This window comes from Lepus europaeus, chromosome 12 (genome assembly GCF_033115175.1).
Source record: "Lepus europaeus isolate LE1 chromosome 12, mLepTim1.pri, whole genome shotgun sequence".
Taxonomy (NCBI): domain Eukaryota; kingdom Metazoa; phylum Chordata; class Mammalia; order Lagomorpha; family Leporidae; genus Lepus; species Lepus europaeus.
In genome coordinates, this window is record NC_084838.1 from 29,242,813 (window position 1) to 29,265,867 (window position 23,055).

A 23,055-nucleotide genomic window follows, 5' to 3' on the forward strand; every position below is an offset into this window, starting at 1 on the left:
ACATTAGTTGGTTGCATTTCTGATCATTCTTCCTTCAGAGTGATCCATTTTGCTGTGTTTTAATACCTAATTGGTTATTGTTGAGTTCTCTTGACCTAGGAGCCTGGCTGCCTTTTAAGTAACTTACTACGTTTCTGATGAAATGCTTTCTATTTAAGTATGGGCCCTAGGAAGGGAGGTTTGAGTTTGAGCTTAGGCCTTGCTACATATTAGCTATGTGTCTTTAGGCTTAACTCTTTTAATTTAGGTTTCCTTATCTTTTAAGATATTAGTATTGTGTGGTTTAATTGATAGAATGCATGAGAGAAGCTCACAAAGTCCTGGCCCTGATCAACACAGTAGCTTCTCCTACATAGTCCTCTTCTATTCATTTCTTTTATTCCTTTCTCTTTTCTTCACTATTCCTCTTAAATTTTTTTTATTCTTACTTCTGTTTGAAATTTTTGCATTTGTACATTGCTATACTTGGGTTATTATGTTAAAAAAATTACCAGTATTTTAAAAATGCTTTGAATTCTTACAGGTAAAAGAGAGAAAATGGAATTAGAAAACCAAACCAAATTGGAATTTTTTCTGAAGGGACTTTCTGGTTATCCAAGGCTTGAGCTTCTCTTTTTTGTACTAATCTTCATATTGTACATGGTCATCCTTCTAAGCATTGGTACCCTCTTTTGATAGCATGTTTAACTCTTACCTTCACTCCTATGTATTTCTTCCTGGGGAACCTCTCCTTCTTGGACACTTGCTACACCATCACCTCCATTCCCCTTATACTGGTCAGCTTTCTTTCAGAGAGAAAGACCATTTCCTTCTTTGGGTGTGCAGTACAGATGTTCCTTGGCTTGGCCATGAGGACAACAGAGTGTGTACTCCTGGGCATGATGGCCTATGAATGCTAAGTGGCTATCTGCAGCCCTCTGAGATACTCCATCATCATGAACAAGAATTCCTTTGTTCCCTTGGCAGCTGAGTCCTGGTTTGCAGATATTGTCAACTCTGCAGTGCAAACTATATTTGTTGTACAGTTACCTTTCTGTAGGAATGATGTTATCAATCATTTCTCCTGTGACATTCTGGCTGTCTCGAAGCTAGCTTGTGCTGACAACTCAAGCAAGGAGTTCATCATGCTTGTGGCCACAACACTGCTCATATTGGTGCCACTAGTTTTGATTGTCATCTCTTACTCATTAATTATTTCCAGCATTCTCAAGATCTGCTTTTCTGAGGGGAGAAGCAAATCTTTCTCTACTAGCTCAGCCCACCTGACTGTGGTAATTATATTCTATGGTACCATTGTCTTCATGTACATGAAACCCAAGTTTAAAGAGACATTTAGTTCAGATGTTAATGACAAACTTATATCCATGTTCTGTGGAATGCTGACTCTCACAATGAATCCTTTAATCTACAGCCTCAGAAACAAGGATGTGCAGAAGGCAGTAAAATGTCTACTGAACAGAAGCTTTTTCAGCAATTGAATGAAAAATATACTAGATTCTAAATAAATTGGACATTGTTTTAAACTTGAGAATTATATTGGAATTTTGATTAATTTTATGTTTTTCTTTGGCCTTTTATATATTATATAAGATTTTTATGAGGAACAATTACATATGAGTTATCACAGAATCATAAAGAATTTTCAAGATACAAGCAGTAGGATGAGGAAAAATTATGTCACCTGGTATTCTGTCACTGCAAAATGTCAATGTTTGAGCATATGAACAGTATTTTCATAGTCTGTACTTTTTGTGGAATTAGATTAGGTGGTACATGATTTTTATTTTCACCTTTTTTACATACATAGTTCTATTTCATGGTCAATATTTTATTTACTCTTAAAAGTAAATAAAGTATCTGTTATACAAAAAATACCTCAAAATATTTGTGTTTTCTATTGGAAAGCCTTGCTTTATGATAATCTCCAAATCTTCTTAGGTCATTAAATACTGTACTTTCTAGAATTTAATCTTTTTTTCCTGTGGAGTTCTGAGATTGCTGAATATTGAAATTTTTGGGAATAAATAAATAGGACCTTGGGTTGATGAATTCAGAGGATGTTGGACATAAAATAATTTATACAGGCAAATAAGAGTGAAACATTTTTGGAATTTTGGATATATGCATTCATTTTATCTTTCCAAGTTAACATTTTGATTTTAGAGTAATATAAAACAGTAATTAATTAATTAATGTTCCATTATATTTAGCTTCCACCACAGTTTTTTGTAGATTAAATCCAATATAACAGCTGAGATCATTGATGTGTCAGATTCACACTCTAATATAAAAGGATATAAGAAACTATTTGTTCTAAGTCACCAGCTCATAAGAAATTCCAGGTAGGTGGGAAACCCTATGGAGTCAAGCATTTGATGTTTGACCCACAGATCATCTTGGAATATCAGATTCTAATTTTGTTTTTCTTTATAACTTAAGTTCAGTCACCTTCTTAAACTCTGGTATGACTGGTATATAGCAGTCTTATGTTGGATTTGTAAATGTTTCATAGAAAATTAACTAAAGCAAGTAGGAATTTTAAAGGACAGATTTCTCCTCAGAGATGAAGAAGGGAGTGTTTTTCTCACATGGGATTATAGGATCACAGTCTCAAGGAAAGAAAGGCATGTCACATGCCTTGATATGCTCATGTCCAGATTTGCTGACAAAATACACTGTAATATTGATATACATTATTTTATTTTATTTTTAAAGATTTATTTATTTGGAAGTCAGAGTTATACAGAGAGAGAATGGTCTTCTTTTTTCTTTTTTAATTTTTTATATTTATTTATTTATTGACAGGCAGAGCTAGACAATGAGAGAGAGAGACAGAGAGAAAGGTCTTCCTTTTTCTGTTGGTTCACCCCTCAGGTGGCCGCTACGGCCAGTGTGTTGTGGCCAGTGCGCTGCGCTGATCTGAAGCCGGAAGCCAGGTGCTTCCTCTTGGTCTCTCATGTGGGTGCAGGGTCCAAGCACTTGGGCTATCCTCCACTGCCTTCCCGGGGCCACAGCAGAGAGCTGGACTGGAAGAGGAGCAACCGGGACGGAACCGGTGCCCCAACCATGACTAGAACCCCAGGTGCCTGCGCCACAGGCGGAGGATTAGCCTAATGAGCTGCGGCACTGGCAGAAAGGTTTTGGATCCTCTGGTTCACTTCCCAATTGGCTGCAAAGGCCAGCACTGTGCCATTCTGAAGCCAGGAGCCAGGAGCTTCTTCTGAGTCTCCCACACTGGTGAAGGGGCCCAAGGACTTGGACAATCTTCCACTGTCCTCCCAGGCCATACCAGAGATCTGGATCAGAAGTGGAGCAGCCAGAACTCAAATCAGCGCTCATATAGGATGCTGGCACTGCAGGCAGTGGCTTCATCAGCTATGCCACAGCACTGGCCCTGATATAATTTTAATACTTGATCCCCAAGAAAATTTTTCGTTTAGCTAATTTATTTTGATGGACAGGCATTGTGGCGCAGAGGATCAAACCATCATTTGGGATGCCATATCCCCTTTCAAAGTGTCTGGCTACTCCATTTTGATCCAGCTTCCTGCTAATAATGCATGCTGGGAACAACAGATGATGGTCCCATTGCTTGTTGTCTGCCATCCATTTGGGAGACCTGGGTGGAGTTCCAGACTCCAGGCCTCAGCCTCTGTAGGTCCATCCTAGGCTGTTGTGGCTATTTGGGGAGTAAACCAGAGGATGGTGAACCTCTCTCTTTCTCTCTCTCTCTCTCTCTCTCTTGCTCTCACTCTTACTCTGTTTTCCAAGTAAATGAAAGTAATAAACACTTAAAAAATTTATTTTTGGCCGGCGCCGTGGCTTAACAGGCTAATCCTCCGCCTTGCGGCGCCGGCACACCGGGTTCTAGTCCTGGTTGGGGTGCCGGATTCTATCCCGGTTGCCCCTCTTCCAGGCCAGCTCTCTGCTATGGCCCGGGAAGGCAGTGGAGGATGGCCCAAGTCCTTGGGCCCTGCACCCGCATGGGAGACCAGGAGAAGCACCTGGCTCCTGGCTTCGGATCAGTGAGATGCGCTGGCCGCAGCGGCCATTGGAGGGTGAACCAACAGCAAAAAGGAAGACCTTTCTCTCTGTCTCTCTCTCTCACTATCCACTCTACCTGTCAAAAAAAAATTTATTTTTAAAGTTTATGGAAGTTGATTTTGTTGTTCTTAGTACCTTTTATTTTTTCTAACTTGGGAGCATAGTCAGGTAGACATCTGGTTCAACAGTTCTGTATCTGTATGTGTGTGTGTGTGTTTCCTGTGTTTGTTTTACTAGACTGCAAAATCTATGAGAGTATAGATTTCTCTATAAACTACTTCTTCTCTATTCCAATTGCATTCAATTTAGAACATAACACATAGATATGATTCAATATACATTTATATCCATGAATGGGAAAACTATATTGAAGGAAGCACAGTCTCCAAACTGGTTCATAGTTAAAAATTAAGGCTGGAGAAAATCTACAATTATGTTTTATTTCAGCCAATAGAATATTCACCTTTTAGTACACTTTTATGACTATATACTATTCTAATATTCTGAGCTTTAGATCATATTAACTTTTTGTGATCCTGGGACTTCTAAAGTGGAAACAAACTGAAAATGTAGAAATTTTTTGGCTGTTAGTTCACATACAACATCTAATTAAAATTCTTTGATGTGGGTGATAGTGTATCTTTCTCACAGATGAAGCTGCAAAGCTTAGAAAGTTTAACATAGCTTGTCCAATCCTCAAAGCATGCAAGTTACAGAGACATATACTCATCCTATTATTTTTCTGAAGTCAATTATTCTTTTTCCTGGAGCATGCTGCTTGCCTTGACATCTGGCATCAATGCCTGCTAGCAGCATATCTAAAATGATCAATATAGGTCTAGAAAGTATGCTTCTTCACAATTGATAAAGATTAAATTCAACCTTCAGTTAGGAAAAGAACTGAAGTTAATTTTGGATGTAAGAAGGAAGGGATTTAACATTAACACCAATCTTTCAGAAAAGACTCTCAGAGACCTAGAAAGATTTTTCTTGTTGTTTCACTAGCAATGACACTTACCGTACAATTTTTTAAAAATATTTTCACTTATTTGAAAGGCAGAATGAGGGAGAGAGAGAGAATCTTCCATCTGCTGATTCACTCCCTAAATGGCTGTTATGGTTGGTGCTGGGCCAGGCCGAAGCCCAAAGCCAGGAGCTTCCTCTGGGTCTTCCATGTGGATGCAGGATCCCAAGGACTTGGGCTGTCTTCTGCTGCTTTCTCAAGTGCATCAGCAGAGAGCTGGATTGGAAGTGGGGCAGCCAGGACTTGAAATGGCACCCATATCATATGCCAACATCACAGGTGGTGGCTTAACCTGCTGCATGCACCATGGTACAAATTTATAGTATGGAAGTAACATTTTATCCCTGAAATTATGATGTTCCAGCAACTGTTATATTTTAAAACCATGGTATTGTGTATTTGGAATTATCTGCAAATGTAGCATTATTTATTACTGGACTTATTTTTCATTTATGTAAGCCTTATTTATTATGCATAGCTGAATGCTAGACACTGTGCTAGCTACCAGGTATAAACATATACATGAAAACAGGAGTTTTAATACAGAAAATGGACATGTAACTTCAAACCAAAATAAAGAAATATAGAGTTTAGTTGAGAAGACCATAGTGGCCTGTATGCTCTGATACAGTATTTTAGGTGTTTCTCAATTTAGTCAGATAACTGCTTAGTCAGTTGAACAAAAGAAGTGACTGTGGTACTCAGTGGAACCATTCTCTTGGAGGACACAGGCAGGAGTAGAGTTGAGATCTCTCTCTCCCTCCCTCCCTCCCTCTCCCTGTCTCTTTCTCTTTCAAAGCTTGCAGGTATAGGACTTTAGATTGACTATACATAAATAGGACGTAAGTATACTTATTTCTGAGTAAGTGTGGGATACCCTTCAGGGAAACCCATATATAAAGAAATTTATCCCACTATATATGACTTCAACTTCTCTTGTGTTATTGGTTTGATATATAAAACTTCTTTGTCATCTTCTATTTAAAACTAATAAAACCAGTCAACTTTTTCTAGCTACTGTCTAGCTACTTACCTTTTCTAAAGTTTAAAAAATTTTCTCTTTATTTTAGTTTTTTAATTTTAACGTATTTAGTACAGTTCATAGATACAGTTATAAGAATATAGTGATATTCCGGCCGGCGCCGCAGCTCACTAGGCTAATCCTCCGCCTTGCGGCGCCGGCACACCGGGTCCTAGTCCCGGTCGGGGCACCGATCCTGTCCCGGTTGCCCCTCTTCCAGGCCAGCTCTCTGCTGTGGCCAGGGAGTGCAGTGGAGGATGGCCCAAGTCCTTGGGCCCTGCACCCCATGGGAGATCAGGATAAGCACCTGGCTCCTGCCATCGGATCAGCGCGGTGCGCTGGCCGCAGCATGCCTACCGCGGCGGCCATTGGAGGGTGAACCAACGGCAAAAAGGAAGACCTTTCTCTCTGTCTCTCTCTCACTGTCCACTCTGCCTGTAAAAAAAAAAAAAAGAATATAGTGATATTCCCTCTCCCTCACTCCCGCACCCCGTTTTCCTTCCCCCATCCTTTCCTTCCTTTCTGCATTCACACTGACACCTCCAGTTTGAATTTAGCACTACAGGATTTATTATCATTTTCTGCCTTTCTGTTTTGTAACTCCTTTGCAGATAGTAGGAAACCTGGCTATCATTATACATAAAGTTCTTGTTATTTGATGCCTTTTATGTAATTGATTTCCCATTCCTTTGACTTTGAACTCTCTTGTGAGGATGTATTCTTCACCCCACAGTCTCCACTGTGACATACTTCTTAGTTTTCAGGCAAAGATGTCCACCTTCAAGGATGTCCACCTCACCCTGATCCTGTTCTGGCACACCTTGAACTGTCTCCTCTCCTCAGGTGTGTCCTTTTCACTCTATTTAGGACTTTTTTTTTCAGGATCATCTCTTCATGCTTTTCAGATCTTGATACCTGTGTTCTGAATGCTCCCTCTATGGATGCTGTAACACTCACTCTAGGCTACTTATCCCACTGCTTCCTTTGGTGTGCCACCATTTTCTTTACCTCTCTTATGGTCCCATATTTTCTGCCTGTCTTCTTTGCAGGTGTGATCCTCAACCAAGTCCTGGGGTTCATATCCCCATTTTGTGTTGATGCCCCTGTTTTTCCTCTTGGGCTCAGAAAACCTAAACTGGGCCTTGCTCTGTTGACACTGGACAGGATATATATGGCTGCCACTTTGACACTGTTGGGCTACTAAAGCCTTTGCTAGGAAGCCCCTGAGGATAAAGGCCTTCCTCATCCAGATCAGGCCACTGTGCCTGATTTATAGCACATAGAGGAATAATTCAGTTTACAAAAAACACAATTACATATCGCTATTTATCAGCCATTTTAAAGGTGACTTGTTTTATTATTTAAATGAAAAAATTTTATATAGATTTATTTATTTGAAAGTCAGAGTCAGAGAGAGAGAGAGAGAGAGAGAGAGAGAGATTCATTCTTCCATCTGTTGGTTTACTGCCCAGCTGGCTACAACTACAAGGGCTGGGCCGGGCTAAAGCCAGGAGCCAGGACTTCTTCTAGGTCTCTGATATGGGTGCACTGACCTAAATGCTTGGGCCATCCTCTGTTGCTTTTCCCAGGCTATTAGCAAGAAGCTGGATAAGAAGTGGAGCAGATGGGACTTGAACTTGTGCCCATATAAGATGCTGGCATTGCAGTCAGTGGCTTTCCCTGCTATAAAAGTTGGCCCCAAAGATTTTTTTTTTGGTAATGAGTGGAAAATATTTAAAATAAAACTTCTCATTGCTTCTGAGTAATGAAATTATCAGTGTTCTTTAGAAGAACTTAATTGATTATTTGTCTTAGAAATTACTTGGGAGAGAATACTGTATACACTATGATTTTTGTCTTACCCTGAGCAAACGACCTCTTAATATATTTTATTCTGTTTTTTGTCTTCCCTTATTTTCCCCTATATTTAAAGAAAGCAAATATTTTTACCAAACTCTTTGAAATTGTAGTTTGGTGAATTAAATGATATATAAAATCAAGTTATCTCCCTATATTGAATCAGGTGCTTGGACTACATTGTGTTGTATTATTTTTAATTAATTCAATAGTTAATTAATGTTTGGTTTCATACAGAAAGCAGTGAGCTATGGTTGTGCCCTGGGGAATATTTCAGAAGCTGATAAATGATTATAGTAAAAAGACAGACCTCTGTAATGAAGATGAAAGTCAGGGCAGCATAGAGAGAACAACCAACTATAGGGAAATTTTGTATGGTATTGCAGAGGATATGATACTTGACATGTCTTTGAAGAAATTGTTGGGGGTTTCACCAGAGAAGAAGTGTGAAAATGCAGGTGGAATAGCATATGATATAGTCAATAAATGTGAAAGAAAGTGATTTGATGAGTACCTACATATTAAATGGAGCCCAACATGTACAAAAGGGTTGAGAGGGCATGGGCAGGAAAAGAAGAAAGTGAAGTTTATAACTAGAAATGGAGTGTGGGGCCAGATAAAATTCCTGAATAAATTAATGAGCAAGAATAAAACAAATTCCCCACTCCCAATCTCCAGGAGAGAGCTGCCAAGTGAACACAAAGTTCACTTACTCATGATGATGGAGTATCTCACAGGGCTGTAGACTGCCAGGTGATGGTCATATGCCATCACTGCCAGGAGCACACAGTCCACAGATTCCAAAGTGCAAGGAACAGACTTGTGAACATCACAACTAGTAAATGAGATTTATTTTGTCTTATAGGAAGTGTATCAACATGGATGGGGAATAGGAAGATAAGTACTAAATGTCTAGGAAGGAAAGATTACCAAGAAGAAGTATATGGATTTGTGAAGGCAGGAATCTGCACATTTAGGATGATCAAGGTGCTGTTTCTCAGGAAGATTATTAGGTAAATCACTAAGCACGTGACAAAAAATTATTTTTCAGTTCTTGCATACTTAGGAAAGTCCATTCAGAATAAACTCAATCTCTGTCCTACTGGTCCTTTCCATTTTGCATTTTTATCACAGTTTAATGAGTCTGTACAGTATTACCATATGAAGTGAAAGAAATTGTGGTGAGAGAGATAACAAGTATACCAGCACCAGCTGGAGTGGTAGTAACAGCTGTGAGTTTAGCTTTTGGGATTCCTCTTCTATGTTATGTCAGTCGATGGAAGACACATGATAAATATGTTGGTAACTTATTAAAAATTCAAGCTTCTGTATTTCATTTTGAGTGATTGTAATGCCAAAGGTACGAGCAGGGGAAAGCCCTTTGAATTTTTAACAAGCATCTGTTATTTCTGAGGTAATTGGATCTACAGACCCAATATTGAAAATTAATATTTTGGAGACAGCATTCTTTAATCTGTTCAACATTTATTTATTTCAATTAATATGAGGCAAATTATAAACAATACCAAGGATTTAGGGGTTTATAATTTGCAAACATGTTCACAATGCAACTCATTTTATCATCAATATAATTCTTAGGTGAATTTCTCTGGACTTCATTTTCATCAAAGTCGGAGTAAGTAAGAAAGTTGCTGGCTGGCGCCATGGCTCACTAGGCTAATCCTCCTCCTGTGGCACCAGCACCCTGAGTTCTAGTCCCGGTTGGGGCGTCAGATTCTGTCCTGGTTGTGCCTCTTCCAGTCTATCTCTACTGCTGTGGCCCGGGAGTGCAGTGGAGGATGGCCCAGATCCTTGAGCCCTGCACCTACATGGGAGTCAAGGGGGAAGCACCTGGCTCCTGGCTTTGAATCAGCGCAACGCGCCGGCCGTAGCGGCCACTTGGGAGGTGAACCAACGGAAAAAGGAAGACCTGTCTCTCTCTTTCTCTTTCACTGTCTAACTCTGCCTGTCAAAAAATAAAAAAAAAAGAAAGTTGCTATGTAAATCTTCATTTTCTGACATTAAATTCCACTTTTTGAAACTATAGTTTATTGCCCTCCAAAAATTATGCAAGTGATTTTAAGGGTTACGATCAGACTTTTTTTTTTATTTAGTGAATATAAATTTCCAAAGTACAGCTTATGGATTACAAAGGCTTCCCCCCCCCCACAACTCCCCCCCCCCCCGCAACCCTCCCCTTTCCCACTCGCTCTCCCCTTCCATTCCCATCAAGATTCATTTTCAATTCTCTTTATATATAGAAAATCAGTTTAGTATATATATAGATTTCAACAGTTTGCCCTCCCATAGCAACACAAAGTGAAAAAAATACTGTTGGAGTACTAGTTATAGCATTAAATAACAGTGTACATCACATTGATGACCGAGATTCTGCAAAATAATTTTTTTTTAAAAAAAAGATTGATTATTTTTCTATGTAATTTCCAATTTAAAAAACCAAGTTTTTTTTTCATTTTCAATTATCTTTATATACAGAAGATCGCTTCAGTATATAATAAGTAAAGATTCCATCAGTTTGCACCCACACATAACCACAAAGTTTAAGAATATTGTTTCAGTACTAGCTATATCATTACTTCACCTTCAACAACCTATTAAGGACAGATCCCACATGGGACGTAAGTATACAGTGACTCCTGATGTTGTTTTAACAATTTAACACTCTTGTTTATGGCGTCAGTAATCTCCCTAGGCTCTAGCCATGAGCTGCCGAGGCTATGGAAGCCTTTAGGGTTCGCCGACTTCGATCCCATTCCGACAAGGCCATAGTCGAAGTGGAAGTTCTCTCCTCCCTTCAGAGAAAGGCACCTCCTACTTTGATGGCCCTGTTCTTTCCACTGGGATCACACTCGCTGAGATCCTTCATTTAGGTCTTCTTCTTCTTCTTCATATTTTTTTTCCCCCAAGCGTGTCTTGGCTTTCCATGCCTAAAATACTCTCATAGGTTCTTCAGCCAGATCCAATTGCCTTAAGGGCTGATTCTGAGGCCAGAGTGCTATTTAGGACATCTGTCATTCTATGAGTCTGCTGTGTCTCCCCCTTCCCATGTTGGATCCTTCTCTCCCTTTTTTTTTATCAGTTAGTATTAGCAGACATTAATCTTGCTTGTGTGAGGATCAGACAATTTTAAAAGAATGCTCTCCAAGTGATTTTAATGGGCAACTGAGGAAGAGACTCACCTGTCTATCATGTGGAGATCTTCCAAATGTTGATAGTCAGGCAAATCACTTGAGGAATCTTTGAAAATATTCTGATTCAGTGCTCTCTTGGTGCCACAACTCATGTATGAAAGCAGTCAAATGGCAGATGATGTTATGCTGAACACTGTGGAAGCTTGGAGGTAAAACAGCTGTGTAGTTTATTGCAGTCAGTTCTTCGTTCTTTATATTTGACATACAAGCAATAAAGTTGCTCACAAAAGAATTTTCCCTTTATTTCTCTTACGTGAAATATATTTGTAAAGAAGGAATTCTGTTTAGTTTGATCACCTAAAGTGTACAGCAAAGAATATGGAGCAAAGGATTTTAGTTTGAAAGATTTTGAAAGGGTAGACAGTAACAGGTGACTTTCTTGTTTGTAGTAATGTATCACAGAACATCATTTAAAAACACCTCTTCATCCTTATGGTATTATACGCAGCCTTAAAATATTTCCTCAGAGGAAAAAAAAGTGGATCCAATAGGTGAGTTCCTAGTTAGTGTTTTTTTAAAAAAATGGTTGTGTTTCTGTTAAACATTTGCTTTCTGTATGTGAAAGTCATTTGTCAACAGGTTATGCCACTTTCTATGAAAACTCCAGTTTACAATAGTCATAGAATTCAATCAGTATAAAAGGCTGTTTATAATTCTGTTGGCCATGGAAATGAGGATTCTTATCCAGTTATAGGTGTACCTTGCTTTGTATGCATATATTTGAAAGCTGGTAAGAAGTGTTGGTTTGGCCAACAATCATTTCTTTGGGTATTAAGATTGGAACTGGATTGACTATAACTACATATACAACTATCAACTTATTTTGAGTCTGTCAGGAAAATTTGGGTCCTGCCTTTAAAAGAGCATCAGCTGTCAGAGGTCTGTACTGTACATTTTTCAGGGAAGATATGAATCAGGTAGAATGTCTCCTTTTTTTGGGAATAACTAAAAAATTATACCTATTTGAATTAATTTCAGAAAACTGTTACATACATTTGGTATTCTAACAACCCTATGTCAGTTGCTGCAATAAAGTTTTCACTTGTATGATTTATAAAAGAAATTAACTTGCTTTGATGCTTTCAAATGGGAAGAAAGGATAATTAAAAAGTGTAAAGCACATTATTTACATTACTCTTGTAATGCTAGTGTAATTTATAGTATGGAATCAACAAACACCCTGCTGAAGAGCCTTGTGCCTGATATTTCTTCTGCACTGAAGTTTTCTTCTCTAAAATGGATTTCTCAGACTTTGATGGGAAGTGAAGATTGTTTCCAATTACCTTCTATGGGATTTGTCGTACCAGATTATTCCATTTTAACTCAAATTTTGCAACCATTGGACTGTGTCTTTTCAAACAATATTTTATACTTTTCTAATGCTAAGGGAATTGATATGTAATTATAGTACACTTGTCTGATGTCTTATTCATCTATTAACATATTTGTAAAAAACTGTGTTAATGGGAAAGCAATGTTTAAATTATTTTAAAATAGCCAAGAAAGTAGAAACGAACAGTATACAGGATTACTTGCAAAACCAGTACTAAACCAAGATAACCTCGACAGAGTAGAAATGCTAGAAAGAAATATCCAAGGCTGGCGCTGCGGCTCAATAGGCTAATCCTCCACCTGCGCCGCCCGCACACCGGGTTCTAGTCCCAGTCGGGGTGCCCGATTCTGTCCCGGTTGCCCCTCTTCCAGGCTGTGGCCCGGGAGTGCAATGGAGGATGGCCCAAGTGCTTGGGCCCTGCACCAGCATGGGAGACCAGGAGAAGCACCTGGCTCCTGGCTTTGGATCAGCGTGGTGTGCCGGCCACAGAGGCCATTGGAGGGTGAACCAACGGCAAAAAGGAAGACCTTTCTCTCTGTCTCTCTCTCACTGTCCACTCTGTCAAAAAAAAAAAAATCCAAAATGCCAATGATTATTTTAGAACTTTCCCCCTACTTTTCTGAATTACCTAAGTTTCTAAAATATATACGCATAAAGGAAAAAACAAAGGTTCTTCATGGAAATGGAAGTTCATGGGAATTTATATTATGAAAAAATTATACATGGATTTCAAACATTTTTGCATAAAAATAAACTGAGGCTTATTTTTTATAAATATTTATTAATTTATTTGAAAGTCAAAATTACAGGAAGAGAAATAGAGAGCAAGCAAGCAAGTGAGCAAGCTTCTATCCACTGGTTTATTCCCTGAATGACTGTAATAGCCAAAAACTTCATCTGGGACTCCTAGGTTGGTGCAGGGCTGGGCCATCTTCTGCTGCTTGCATGGGTACATTAGCAGGGAGCTGGATTGGCAGTGGAACAGCTGGAATAGAACTGCTGTCATAGGGAATACCAGCACTGAAGGAAGTGGCTTAACCTGTTATGTCACAGCACCAACTCGAAACTTAGGTTTCAGTTCCATTTTCCAAAGACACGAAAACTACAGACCTATATCCTTGATGAACTTAGATGTAAAGATTCTCAATAAAATACTAGTAAATCGAATAAAAAACCATATCAGAAAGATCATACATTAGGGCCACTGCTATGGCATAGTGGGCTATCCATCCACCTCCTGCATTGGCATCCCATATAGGCACAGGTTCATGTCCCAGCTGCTCCTCTTTTGATCTAGCTCTCTGCTAATGTGCCTGGGAAAGCAGTGGAATATGGCCCAAGTGCTTGGGTCCCTGCACCTGTGTGAGAGACCCCGAAGAAGCTCCTGACTCCTGGCTTCAGATGAGCCCAGCTCTGGCTGTTGTGCCCATTTGGGGAGTGAACCAGTGGATGGAAGACCTTTCTCTCTGTGTCTCCCTCTTTCTGTCTGTAATTCTACCTCTCAAATAAATCAGTAAATTCTTTAAAAAAAAAGATCAACATCACATCACAATAAAGTTGGATTTATCCCACAAGTGAAATGATGGTTCAACATTTGCAAATAAATAAATGCTGTAATTCACATCAATAGAATGAAAAACAAAAATCTTATTTCAATAGATACAGAGAAAGCATTTGATAAGATTGAACACCACTTCATGATAAAAACCCTCAACAAATTATATATAAAAGGAACATACAATTTTACAAGCTATATAGGATAAACCAATAGCCAGTTTCATACTGAATGGGGAAAGCTGGATGTATATATATATAGAAGAATAAATTAGATCTATACCTTTCACCATATAAAAAAATCAAATCAAGATGGATTAAAGACGTAAATTTAAGACCTCAGACTGAAATTGCTGCAAGAAAATGTTGAGGAAATTCTCTGACATTGGAATAGGGGATGACTTCTTGGGCAAGACTCCAAAAGCATAGGCAACAAAAGCAAAACTAAATAAATTGGACAATACCAAATGTAGAAGCTTCTGCAAGCAAAGGAAACAGTCAATAGAGTGAAGAGAATGGTAAAAATATTTGCAAGCTACCTATGTGATAAAGGATTAATATCCTGGATATATTAGCTACTTAAAAAGCACAACAACAACAATAACAGCAAAACAATCAATCTAGTTATGAAATGGATAAAGGACTTCAAGAGAGTTCTCAAGAAATACAAGTTGCCAACAAATATACGAAAAATTGCTCAAGATCACAAGCCATCAGGGAAATGCAAAACATGGGAGGGAAATTATGGGGGAGGGGAAGCCATTGTAATCCATAAACTGTACTTTGGAAACTTATATTTACTAAATAAAAAAAAAAGAAATGCAAAACAAAATCATAATGAGATATCACCTCACCTCTGACAGAATGGCTAAAATCCAAAACACAGAGAATGGTCAGGATGTGGTGAAAGCAACTTATACACTGCTGGTAGAGATGTAAGTTAGTGTAACCACTGTGGAAAACAGTGTTAAGATTTCTTAAAATACTAGAAATAGGCTAGCCAAATGATCCATCAATCCCACTACTAGGTATATACCCAAAAAACATGAACACATTGTATCAAAGAGATACCTGTACCACTATGTTTATAGCAGCATTGTTCATAATAGCCAACATTTGGAATCAACCAAAGTATCTATCATCAGATAAATGGATAAAGATAAAAATGATAAAGAAAATATATGTATATGTATGTGTATATATTTAGATGGGATATATTATATATATAAATTTGATACACACTCTCACCATGGTCTATTACTCAGCTATAAAAATAATGAAATTATATCATCTGCAGCAAAATGTACACAACTGGAGGGCATCATGTTAAGTGAAATAAGCTGACACAGAAAGAGAAATACTTCATATTCTCCCTTTCATGTGGGGGCTAAAATTAAGAAAACAATGAAGAAATTAAAAAAAAAAAACAAGAAAAACTGGAAAGTAGTTGAAGTAGGGCTAATACTTCCAAGGATCAGAGCTGTCACTACAGTAACATTTAGTGTATCCTTGAGCCTCAATTCCCTGAAGATACAAGTTTTTTTTTTTTTTTTTTTTTTTTTAAGGATTGATTTTTATTTGGGCTTCTCACAGTGGTTAGCATTTCCTAATCTCCCCACTAAAACACCAACCCTCCACGAACCCCTTTCTCCTCATTCACCTGCAAAACTGGACTCAGTCAAACCTCACACTCCATGCTTTTCCTTCAATTCCCTATTTCCATCTCAAGATATGAGATCTTTCAGATCATTCCAACACTCATCTTAGGATATTTCATTTGCCGCAAGGCTTGAACTAGAGTCCTGTTTCTTCTGGAGATTTGTATGTAGCAGGGGTATAGTGAGAATTACGATGTGACAGAAACACTGGATTTGGTTGGTCAGTATGACCCAATTCCCTTCTCACTAAAGATGTCTGTGTCTACTGTTACCAGATGTCAAAAGGATTTTTAGTCGTAATTAATGTCAACTAATGTTAAAGCTATATATTTATGAGTAGTGGAATTTGAGTTCTCTAAAATATATAACAAATTTAAGCAATTATGAAAAATCTTAAACAAAAACTAAAACAGACTAACAAGTAACCTTGGCTATATTTATGTTACAGTCAATGCAAACTTACTTCAAGTGGGTCATTTTATGGACAGCTATTGGTATAGCTATAGTTAGACAGCTTAAGCATCCATGTCCTAAAATTTCTGTAATAGGTGCTCACATGTCTAGATTCAGATGAACAGTCTGTTCTTGGGGGAGGTCATTATTCCACAGTGATTCTGATTCAACATGATATTCCTGTCATAAAGGAGAATTGATTAGTATGATCATGTGTTTACCATTCTTTGTTTATTTGCTTTTAATCATCTTACTGTCCCTGAGCTCTTGTTTCATGTCACTTTAAATGTCATTTAGATTATGTCACTAAAAGTTAGAATAAATAATATTAATACTTATTGAGTTCTTACCTAGGTATCCTGCTCTATATTTGTCCTGAATTTAAGTGACATTGCAAGAAAAAGAATTTTCCACTGTAAAAATTGGATCCATTTTATCTCCAAATATAAATTTCTTGAAATCAATTTATTTATGTGGATCCCTGATTAATTTCCTGGGATGAAAATGAATGACCTATATAATTTAATGTTTTCTGGGGATTATGAACTCAACAATATCTTTGCTAAGATGTAATTATGGTAGTTGACTAACTATTGTAGTTGACTATTATAGATGACTAAAACACACCCAATATGGAAGGGTGAGGACTGTGGTAATATTTTATTTCCTGTGACAAAATGCATGTTTTATATTCTTCTTTACCAGTTTGTCATTGTCTGTATTTTTATTGGAATTTTTTTATCCTAGTTATGTTTTTGAATGGCTTTGATGATGATAATATGTAGAGGACTGGTTTCTTTTTCCAGAATAAGGTGATTATACTTTCAGAATTTTCCCATGTGATCTTACATACTTTTACCCACTTGTTTAGTTGAAACTAAGGAGGAGAAAGAACCTCTTTCAACAGTCTCAGATTCCCTGTAGAAAACTTAGGGAAAGAGGGGTGTTGTTAAAAAGTTACAAGTTCACTTTAACAAGCTTGACTTCCAAGTGTTAACAGGCATGTGGGATCCCATCCCTGTGTAACCTATTTGTATCTTGGTATCAGAAAGAAGTAGGTCAGTCAACTTTTAATGATGTCCTCTGAGATGTAGTTCCCTGCTCAGGTGTAAATATTAGACTGTGTTTTATATTCCTATGGGAGGAGATTACTAGGCTATGAGATAACAAGTAGTAAAAACGTGGTATTTTCCTATGTTAGTTGGCCTCTTTGGAAATACTATGTTTTATGTTGTTAAAGCTTATACATGAGTAGAGATTAAATTTATTTTAAAGTTATTATGAAGACTTAATAAGGAATAATATGTGATACAAACACACACGTACACACAAAATGTCTGGCATGTTGGCTCTTAATTAAAATGCCAGCTAGTTTTTTTGCATTGTCTTTCTTTTTTTGTTTTCTTCTTTTTTTTTCTTATAAAGCTATTTGCTCTCCCTGATTTGGGAGAATTAATAGTGCTCCTAAATGAAAGCTATAGAAGCGAAATTGACACTTTTAGAATCAATGACTTGAATAGTCCTTGACCTGACAATCAAGGGACAGTTTATTATTGTTACCTTTTATTTTATTATCCTTTTTTCCCTTTGTTTTCTTTCTTTCTTTTTCTTTTCTCTTCTTCATACCATATGATGAACTCTTTTTTTTTTTGGACAGGCAGAGTGGAAAGTGAGAGAGAGACAGAAAGGTCTTCCTTTTTCCATTGGTTTACCCCCCAATGGCCGCTGCGGCTGGCGCACTGTGGCTGGCACACTGTGCTGATCTGAAGCCAGGAGTCAGGTGTTTCTCCTGGTCTCCCTTGCGGGTGCAGGGCCCAAGCACTTGGGCCATCCTCCACTGCACTCCCCGGGCCAAAACAGAGAGCTGGAATGGAAGAGGAGCAGCCGAGACAGAATCTGGCACCCCAACCGGGACTAGAACCCAGTGTGCCGGCGCCACAGGCGGAGGATTAGCCTACTGAGCCGCGGCGCAGGCCGATGAACTCTTTATGTAACATAGAATTAATCATATGTATTTTAAGTCAATTGGAAAAAGATCCCAGTTAAAAATGAGAGATGGAATAGGAGGGGGGAGGTAGCCTATAAATGTAAAGCAGTATAGTTCTGCATACAGTCCTACAGACTTACTTCTAAGGGTACAGCCTAAAAACTTGTCATAGAACTCCAAACCCATAAAAATCGGTGGTATAACCATCTTAACTGTTAAAATGATCATATTAAATGTTAAAGTCAACATATAGATAGGTTTAAGTGTAAAAGTGATCATATAAATAAGTGCCTAGTAATAGTAATAGAATTAAAAAGGAAGGAAAGTCCAATATGGGAAGCAGTCCACACAGCAGAATCCTGGAATGACATTTGCTGTAAATAACACTCTGACCTCAGAATCAACCCTTTAAGCTTCCTGGTGTGGCTGAAAGGCCTGTGAGAGCATTTCAGGCATGGCAAGCCAAGACTCTGTGGCAAAAGAATATCCTACACAGAGGATCTCTGTGAGACCTCAGTGGAAAGAAAGGGTCATCAAAGAAGGATATACTCTTTTCTGAAGGGAGGAGAGAACATCCACTTTGCTTATGGCCATGTCCAAATACCGATGGAGTCTATGGTCACAAAAAGCTCCCATAGCCTTGACAGCCCATGGCAAGAACCTCAAGTGATCATGTCATAAATAAGAGTGTTAATTGTTAAAGGAATAACAGAAGTCACTGTGCACTTACTCCTCATGTAGGACCTCCATCCCTAATAAGTTGTACTGTGAGAATTGACTGCAAATTTTGTTTCCAAATTGTACTCTATATGTTGTGTGTGTGCGTGAGTGCAAATTGTTGAAATCTATGATTAACATGGAGTTGGTTCTCTGTTTAAAAAATCAAACTAAAAATGAACCATAATGAAAAAGAAGATGGGAGAGGGAGAGGAAGGTGGGATGGGATTTGGGATGGGAGGGTGTGTTTGGGGAAAGAACCACTATATTCCTAAAGTTGTATCTATGAAAAAATACATTCATTAAATAAAAACTTAAAGCCATTTTCTAAATAATTGAAGTATTTTACACTTTTTCTGAGACTAGAAACTTTAATATTATTCCATCATATTTCATTTGTTGGTAGGATTGGTATTGAAAATGTTTTACAGAGATATGATGTGACTATTAACCAGTCAGAATGGGCATTGTCAACAATCAATATAGTTGTACCAGTGGTTACAGTCTCAGGCCTGGTTTTATGAGATTTCAGTATTTTTGGTTATAATTTCAGTTTGAGTTTGATTTTTTTCATTGATATATAAGAAAGAGCCTGTATTTTCATGGCACACATTGCTATGGCCATACTGTTTTTTTATGGCAGGCATTCACTCTAATTTATTGGAACAATTACCACAGAAGTGTTTTGATTACACTGTTTCTCATTGGTCAGTTAGAAGTGTGTTTTAATTGTATCAGATTATAAAGCTTATTTATCAATTGATTAAATTTGTTTTGATTGTATATGGAAAAGAGAACATGAAATAGTTAATCATTTTTTTCTTTTTTTATTTATTTAATATAAATTTTGAAAGTACAACTTTTGGATTATAGTGGTTTTTCCCCCCCATAACCTCCCTCCCATCTGCAAACCATCACAATTCCTACTCCCTCTCTCATCCCATTCTTCATTAAGATTCATTTTCAATTATCTTTATATACAGAAGATCAACATAGTATATACTAAGTAAAGATTTCATAGTTTACATCCACACAGACACACAAAGTTTAAAGTGCTGTTTGAATACTAGTTTTCCTGTTAATTCACATAGTACAACACATTAAGGACGAAGATCCTACATGGGGAGTAAGTGCACAGTGACTCCTGTTGTTGATTTAACAATTGATGCTCTTATTTATGATGTTAGTAATCACCTGAGGCTCTTGTCATGAGCTGCCAAGGCTATGGAAGCCTCTTGAGTTCACAAACTCTGACCTTATTTAGACAAGGCCATAATAAAAGTGGAAGTTCTCTCCTCCCTTCAGAGAAAGGTACTTCCTTCTTTGATGGCCCATTTTTTCCGCTGGGATTTTACTCACAGAGATCTTTCATTTAGGTTTTCTTTTCTTTTTTTTTTTTTTTGTCACAGTGTCTTGGCTTTCCATGTCTGAGAAACTCTCATGGGCTTTTTAGTTGAATCTGAATGCCCTAAGGGCTGATTCTGAGGCCAGAATGTTGTTTAGGGCATCTGCCATTTTATGAGTCTGTTGTGTATCCTGCTTCTCATGTAGTTAATCATTTTTGAAATTTGCTTGCTAATTCTTGTATTCAATCTAATATCAACTTTTGCATATGTGCCACGTGTGATTCAGAAAAATGTGTGTTCCATGATAGTTGGGTTGTTAAGCTTGTTTTTTTTTCAAATCCTTTTTATAGCATTATAACTTTATTTTTTGAATGTTTGAGAAGGATATGTAGTTACATTGTTTTCCTTCATATATTGAAGCTATGTTATTAGGATAATAAAACATAAAGTTACAGATATTTCTTGTTAAATGAAACTTTATCATAATGCAACTACTTCTTTTACTTCTGCTAATGAGTTTTTGGTTTTAATTATTATGTTGTAGGTAATAAAGGAAAATAACCTTTCAGTTATTTGCCTAGTATACATTTTCTATCTTTCTATTTTAATCTCTTCTATATATATTATATATGACTCTTATAAATATCCAAATTAAAATGCAATGAAAGTTAAATATCCTTTTAAGATAAAAGATTATATATCCAGTATGATGATACTATTATTTAAATCATTAGTCTATTTACATTGCTAATACATATTGTGAGTGTGGACTTCCACTAATGGCTATTTGCTTGTATATATGTTTAGTGATTTTTCATTATAAATTCATTTTTTTCTGAGGGAATACTATGTGATTAAATAGGAAATGATTTGCTTCAGAAAGTATTTGGATCTTTTTTTTTTGTTTGTTTGTTTTGTTTTGTTTTGTTTTTGTTGACAAGGAAATAGTACTGATCTGAAACCATAAGGACTGTTGCTATCCTATATGGGTATGAGTGAATATTGGGAAACATGCTTCATCTGGATAATTGATCTCCAGATTTTGAAAAATAACTGACAATATTGTTAGAAGAAAATATTTTTCTGCCACCTCCTTGGAAAATTGTTATGATGAATATTCAATCATTGCTTTCTAAGATGTGACTGGCATGCCCCTTTAGAACCATTAGAAGGTTAAGATTTAATGGAGAATTTCAAAGTTCACATATCTAAATTTTTCACAAGTTGTAGGGTCCATTTACACAGCACATACTCGCCTTTTCCACCAGGCTGGTTTTATCATTATTGACTTCTTGAAGATCTTCCAGCTTCCTTTCATCTCCTAGCTCTTCCTTTTATTTGGGGGTATTTGTGTGCGTGTGTCCCAGGATATGCTTGATTAGGACGGCTAAGATGTATTTGTAAGTAGCCTCTGAACCTCTATAGGTTATCAAAATAAAAGTGTATTTATTGTCCCTGCTCCATGTATAAAGTGTCATGAGTGACATGGAGGCTCTGACCAAGTTACTTAAGGTCTTGGTCTAGTGGAGGCTCCATTTTATTACATACTTGCCTATTTTGGCAAGGAAAAGAGACAGTGGCAGTGTCACACCCTGGCAAATAAATGTTTCTACCTGCTATGCTGCCATGATGGTGTAGTGGTTTAAGCTGCCACTTGCAAGGCCAGCATCCCATTTCAGAGTGCCAGTTTGAGTCCCAGCCACAGGGCTTCCTATCCAGCTCCTTGCTAATTAATATTCCTGGAAGGCAATGGAAAATGGACCAAGTGGTTGGACCCTTATGTGCTATTTGGATGGGGATACTGACTCCAGGCTCCATTCTGACCCACACCTGGCTGCTGTAGCCACTTGAGGAGTGAACCAGTGTATGGAAGTATTTCAATCTGTATCTCTCTTCCCATTCTCTATCTCTTTGCCTTTCAAATACACAAATCTTTAAAAGAAAGTATGTCTGGAAATGTTAAGTATTATACTTGGATTTCATTGATCAAAGCACAGAAAATTTGGCTCAGCTTAAAGGGTATGGTAAGCTTTCTATATTCCTGGAAGAATGGAACCAGAATTTGCAGTTCACAGTACTAGCGAATACTGAAGGGAATGAAATAGGGATTTCTTAGGAGGAAAATACACTTTTATAATGGTAAATATATATCAATAGGTAAATCTTATTTCATATCCACTTGTATTATGATAGAAGAGACTCTGTGGAATCCAGCGTTCCATGCACTAAAGCAAAGTAGAGATTGAATATAGTCTGGATTTCAGTAAGATTGAATGTAGTCTGGATTTCATTAAGGTAGAGTTGATTATAAAGTTCTATTTCATTCTAATATTTCTCACAGGAATCACAAGAGTGAAGTAATGTTTTTTAAAATTTCCTTTCATGGATGTCAGTTTATGTTTTTCTTGAATTTGTTCCATGTGAAGTGGAGACTCAGGAGAATTCTAGCCAAACACTTAAAGATCAAAAAGATTAAATATGTTAGAAGAGCGCCAGAATTTTCTCCTTATATTTGTTTGGCTTTAGTCATATTATTGTTCTTCCTTTTAAGCTCTACTGCCACGAGGCAGAAAACTGTGATTTAAACATTATTAGGGAGCCTTGGCAAGGTAACCATTCATAAAATTAATAGTATGTAGGGACTATGGATGAGAATCAATATCAAACCAGGATATAGGCTTGATCAGAGAAACCTTTTTATAGAACTGGAATAAATAGTTATGATTAATATATGGATATACTTTTGTGTTTTACATTTCAAGTTGTGGCTGATGTTCCAATACAGAACACTATGATAGGTACCTTAAGCTCCTTTTCAGGATATGCTACAAAATTGTGAAACCACTTCT

At 37.4% G+C, this 23,055-nt stretch overlaps 1 protein-coding gene across 1 annotated transcript; it reads left to right on the forward strand.

Moving 5' to 3' along the window:
• The first annotated feature begins 537 nt into the window (after positions 1-537).
• Positions 538-1,478, forward strand: LOC133770937 (olfactory receptor 13C9-like). The gene is given in 2 exon segments (XM_062206718.1): positions 538-667; positions 670-1,478. Coding segments are annotated over 2 exon segments (939 nt in total).
• Positions 1,479-23,055: the final 21,577 nt, after the last annotated feature.